This window comes from Anarrhichthys ocellatus, unplaced genomic scaffold (assembly GCF_004355925.1).
Source record: "Anarrhichthys ocellatus isolate YVR2014 unplaced genomic scaffold, GSC_Weel_1.0 scaffold24, whole genome shotgun sequence".
NCBI lineage: Eukaryota > Metazoa > Chordata > Actinopteri > Perciformes > Anarhichadidae > Anarrhichthys > Anarrhichthys ocellatus.
Genome location: NW_022280054.1, coordinates 8,786,537 through 8,792,431, shown reverse-complemented (window position 1 = coordinate 8,792,431; position 5,895 = coordinate 8,786,537). Strand labels below are relative to the sequence as shown.

The following is a 5,895-nucleotide window of genomic DNA, read 5'->3' as shown; positions in this document are numbered from 1 at the left end:
TCTCTCTCTCTCTCTCTCTCTCTCTCTCTCTCTCTCTCTCTCTCTCTTGACTCCCTCACTGTAAATCCATCCAGACATACAAGCACCGGCGACAGCTGGGAAACAGAACTATTGCAATTCTCCAAAGACACTCAATCATGACCACCTCAGACCGTTTCCACACACTTCTAAAAAAATACTTCACCCCCACTTCGACTTCTTTGTTCTATATCACACTCACTCTCTATTATTGTTTCTCTTGCTCACACCCTCCGGCCCCTGTCCTCAAATAACTACTGTAAAAGCAGTCAAGGTTTTATTTCATCATCCAGTTTGTACTCTTATGCTTCTTCAGAGCCAGTAGATTCTCAGTTCTCATGTCACATTACTTTCCCTCATCATTCCCCTTTTATTTTTCCCTGTCTCTTCTCACATCTCTGTGTATCGGAGGATACCGTCTTTCATTGTCTGAGTTTTTTTTTTGCACCGCTCCATTTCCAGCACATGTGGTATCAAACCGACCTACATGGGTGCGATAAAGCAAACAGTCCGTGGTCCCTCCCTGACAGACTAATTTGAACAAATTCTCAAATTGCACCCCAAATTGAAAGCACATTGGGATGCGGGCAGCCATTACTTATAAAAATCTGGATAAGTGACCAACAATGAGGCCAAAATAATGCACGGGCAACTACCCTTGTTACTGCAAGCAGCTGGGTAGCTAGAAAGATGTTCGGATTGTGCCCGCGGTTGCACCTTTGTGGATGTCTGAACGACATTTCAGCGCATGACGTGGCAGGAATGTTTTGTTATGGTATTGCTGTAGGGTGGGGAAATGTGTCCCTGCCCAGTGCCGAGTGTAGGTACAGGGCTTAATGACTCTGAGGAATGTTAATCAGAGGTTCAATAAACAGAACCAAACACACACATGATGTACACAGATGTGTATGAAATGATTGGACCTTGCAGCATCGATTTTTTGGATATGAATGGGGGGTAATATAGGGAAGAATGAATGGGGTTGGAGGAAGACATCACATGACCTGTAATCACTAATGCTTCCAGGGCTTGGCTCAGTATTTCCCTTCCTCTCTCTTTTTCTGTATTTTGGAAGCTCGGCTCAGCTCCAACTCTCGTGAGTGAAGCCAGAGGTCTATTTTCTGGACGGGGTTACTCCTCGTCTATGATTGTGTTTGTTTGTGCTGCGGGGGGAAAAGAGAGAGCAGCTTTAGTTTCCAAATCACCAGCCCTGCAGGGTCTGCATGAAGCCTCAACCCTCCTCCTCCTCCTCTTCCTCCTCCGTCTCAGTCTTCCTGAGACATTCATTTACTAACATGGTTCCTCTTGCCCTTAGGCTCCCAGTGTCAATAATACACACTGCTCGGTTGTCGGAGAGCTGCCCCAAAACAGGTCAGTCTGTCCAGGCATGGGACGGAAGCATACATCTTTTTGATTGTCGGGAACGGATCCAAAGCAATTTCAACCAGCAAGTGGAGAGGATTCCCGAGACATCTTCTCTGTCTCCAAGACACACAAGGTCTAAATCAAAAAACGGGCAGCATTGGGCAGAATCGCGGTGCAGCACGCCTAAGCCGTGGCTAAGTCACGCAGCCAGTGGCCATAATGAAAACTGCTCTGCAGAGTGTGCCCAGTGGCGGTCAGACAGATCCACCCGCTGCAGCGCTGCACAATGAGGCTGTTATACTCATGACAAGCATCTCTCTCTGCCCAGACGCCGCGCACAGAGAAAACTGTTGACACCCACTAAATGCAGTTCCCATTACATCACACGGAGGCCCATCGCAAATTTTTTGGGAGTAATGCTAAACTTAGTTGAGCCATCAGTCACTCCACCCAATGTGGTGTCATGATATTCCTACAGCAGAAGCAGCTCAAATGCAAAGAATTTGAAGATGGGACAAACTGTTCTCTTTATGCACAACAATCGCATTGCTCCTGATCTGCTTATTTTCAAAGTAAACGGGAGACATACCTATTGTCCGAACTAGACATCACTGTGTATTCAAGGCAGCAGCCGTACCAGATGTTACATCTTATATCAAAATGTAATTAGCATACTGCCTCAGAAAATTGGCTTTGTTTCCCCGCCGAAACATATGAAGCAGGATTGCACCGAGGAACTCTTCAAAGGCAAGAGGCTCAAATTTAGTTGCCTCCATTGCAAATTGCAGATCAACTTTCTTTGCTGTGCTGAACACACGGGCCTAGCGTGATTCCTGAGGCAATGCACCTGGGCTTCATCTTTCTGGACCATGTGGAATAAGGCGCAGCAAAGTCAAGTGGGGGATGTAGTCGATGGTTATCTTGAGAAGGGAGAGAAAACCCCTTGGTTTCCACAGCTCTGCTTAATACCGTAGCCATTATGGAGAAATGAGTTTCCAGTAAAGGCAATTTCATTGTGTATTGACGGTAATATGAGTACAGTGTGGTGACAAAAAAAAAAATGTGTCGTGTTGTTTGCTTGGGTTTGGCATTTTTTTCACTTGCACTTCTCATCCAAAAGTAGAGAAAAGTATATGAAAAGAGGCTTGTGTCCTCACTGAAAGTTGATTTTTTCGCTTCTATTCTTTGGCAGAGATGGAAGCCAATGCCGATTTCACCTTCAGCACAGACAGCAGGCTGTAAAACATTGGTGCATTTCACCAAAATGACTATCCTTACACTGTCAAAAAATCTGATTATCTTCAATCATCAATCAAATGTCAAAACAATTTTTGTTGGAGTCCAATATTTGTTCCAATAACCCATCAATTGATTAACATCCATTGTTCCTCTCGATTAACCTTTCTGTTTAAGTTGCACGAAGTGTACTTACTTTCCCTGAGGTAATTGAGATGAGAGAGAAGCACTTCGGCATTGTACATGGTGGTGAGCCGAAGAAAGTCGTCCTTGCCCATCTTGCAGAGCTCTTTGCCGTCTGTGTTCTGAAACATGGCCGTGTCGATCTCTAACAGGCCGTACTCCTTGATGGCCCACTCCAGCCACTGGCGCACATGGTCCTGAGACCACAAGGAGGGGTCTGCAGAAGAGAGGGGAAGTTTATTGACTCCAGAATAACTGTTCCTGGACAGACACCAGGATAGACAGAGTTGGGAGAGCCTCATATCTGACTAAGGTAAAGGCAGGGGCAGCAATGAACAAATTCGAAACAGATTTTTTTATCAATCACAGATCTTCTTCAGGTAGTAAATATTCTTTGTCTTGTTTTAACCACATGAATAGGATTTGCCATATGACTGTTATTCAGATAAATGATCTTTCACAGAAATCTGTTCCTGTGTTTGTTAAAATGTTGAAGTATGTTTTGCATTGAATTTGTGAATATAACTTGACCCCAGTCTGATATACTGCATAGCCTAATCTGGAAACCAAAACTCCAAACATACCACTTGCGGTTAGGGAGTGGCCTCCATGTGGAGCTCCTATTAGGTTAATAGATGAGTGGAAGTTTGTATCAGTTTGGCACAAACATTTGAATAGCCTTTACAATGGAAAATTGACCAAGGCGCCATTCAATTTGCGTGTAGCAACATAATCAACTTAAGTGGTAAAACCTCATTTCTAAAGGCTATAACCCTGAAATTGCACTTGTTACTCCGTGAACTGTGATATTTCACATACTGGATCAAATTGTGAAACTAGTGAAGAAATATATGGGTCTGGCAGACAAACAGACATCTCTACCTGCACGCATTCAGCCGTGCTCCCATGAGTGACCTAAAACATTGGAACAATGCTTTACCTCACAAACCAGCTAAATATAAATGGGACTCTAAAACATTTACAGCACTGGCAAAATTATACCAAAACAGAAGAGTGATTCTGTCTGCAATTGCAGTAGCAACACAAAGAAACAATTAGCACCTGTATAAATACGCAGTGAGAGTTCAGATACAGTGTTTTATAACCCATATTCACCCTTATCCATCTCAGATATGATTTATTTTTATTATATACATGCTTATTGTTATTGCATACCTGCAGGTACAATGACTCTCCGCTCATTGGTGGTCATGTTGGGGGGAGGGGCATTCTTCTCATCCATGTAGTTTCCATAGTTCATCTGAGATGTGTCATTACCCACCACAAGCTTATTGCATTTACCCACACTGCAGTCAACTGGAGACTCCCTGCTACACAAACACACACACACACACACACATACGAGAACATTGTAAAAATATCATCAGCAGATAAATTGGGTGTTGTTGGTTTTCTTTTCCAGCCATTGATTTTGGCATGGGATGGATAAGCCCTAAACTGGCTTGGGCCAAGTATACTGAAGATAAGAAGCAAAAAGTGAATTTTTGTTGTGGTAACTAAATGGCCTGTTGAATGACTAATGGCAACATTTATGGCAGTAGCTGTAGTGATGACCACCGAATGTCGAATATGTCTCATAAAAATGGATACAAACTCTTATCTCACTGAACACAAAGTAATGTAAGACACAGGATGTGGTTGTTATGCCATACCTGGATCCATTCATGTGTTCATATTCTCTCTTGACGTTGACCCTCACTGGCTGGTTGATCCACTCCTGCTGTGGGGGTAAGGGGTTGATTTTGTGGGTCTGGCCGTAGTCCTGTGTGCCAGATGCAGTCATGTCTGTCTTGGGGAGAGGGGCAGCAGCAGCGTACGGAGGCTCAAATAGGGACTGGTCTTCACTCACCACTGATAGCGCCTCCTGTAGGTGGAAGGAACAAATACTTGGTATGTCTTTCTCGACTCTCTTTACAAGTGCAAGTATGTGAGCTTCCAAATAGGCCATATAAAGCCATCCTACCCAATACACACTTAAATTGAGTACTTCAATATTTTGTGATGTACTCTTATTTGCTTTAATGCAAGGTTAGACACTCTTAAGTCTGTCCATTTAGAATAAGGCTACAACTATCTGCTAGTTAGCTTAGCTTAGCATAAAGGCTGGATGCAGGGGGAAACTGTTAGCCATTAAAATATGACAAAATACACCTACCAACACCTCTAAAGCATACTAATTAACCCTTTATAGGTGGTTTTATGTGGTTACATTTTTTGGATATAGGCAAAGTGACTTCACGGTGTCTCTGTTGGTTGTCTGGCATTTCATTAAATGGTTTTAGAGGTTCTTGAAGGCAGTTAGTTTTAGTTTTGGACAGAGCCAGGCTAGCTTCTTCCATCTGGTTCTTTGTGCTAAGCTAGGCTTACCGTGTCCTGACTGTAGTTTATTAACAGACAGATATGAGAGTAGTAGCAATCTTCACATCTAACTCTGAAAGCGATAAGGCGTATTTCCCAAATTTCAAACTGTATCTAGTGGTGAGACATAACCATGTCATAAGAATGATAAGAATAAACTCATGAGCAGATACAACTCAAGTCTTTCATTTGACACCTGTGACGTCACATTTTCAATCTCTTGAGTATTTTTTGTTTACAGCAATTATGAGCAGTTATGGGTCATATCGCAGTCTGGCATCCAAATAGTTTGTGTACACAACCCATGTAGCAATAGCTTCCTGTTGATGTTGATGTTGATGTTAGGGCGACTTCAATCATGCCCACAGTGGAGTGAGAGAGTTGTAAGGCTGGGCTCTACCACGGTGCTGGTTTATTACCACTATCAGTCAATACATACAGTTTTTCTACCATTAATGAACCATTGGTTCAGAACTAAAAACAAAAAATTACTTCACAAAGTCTGTATGGGCTGACAATTCCAAATATTCCAAACCAAATTTCCCAGATTCCTGGTTGTGTAATCATTTCCTCCATGCTCATTCTTGACTTCATTGGACCCAAAAATCCCCTGACATGCCCCGATCTTTCTGTTTGGTCTGAGCGTCTGAGCGTTGGGCTTCCCTCCTTAGCTGAAGACTCAACAGAAGCAAGGGGGGGGGGGGGGGGGGGGGG

At 43.2% G+C, this 5,895-nt stretch overlaps 1 protein-coding gene across 4 annotated transcripts in view; it reads right to left on the bottom strand.

The window, feature by feature from the left end:
* fli1 (Fli-1 proto-oncogene, ETS transcription factor) overlaps positions 1-5,895 on the bottom strand; it is a 30,998-nt gene that overhangs the window by 14,598 nt on the left and 10,505 nt on the right. For 2 of the 4 annotated variants that reach the window (XM_031860823.1, XM_031860825.1), the window contains 3 exons: positions 4,476-4,687; positions 3,979-4,133; positions 2,816-3,019 (listed from right to left, as the gene is read on the bottom strand). In XM_031860823.1, the coding sequence (XP_031716683.1) occupies positions 2,816-3,019; positions 3,979-4,133; positions 4,476-4,687 (571 nt within the window). The remainder of the gene's footprint in view (positions 1-2,815; positions 3,020-3,978; positions 4,134-4,475; positions 4,688-5,895) is intronic. The other 2 variants (XM_031860824.1, XM_031860826.1) reach the window with 1 other exon arrangement.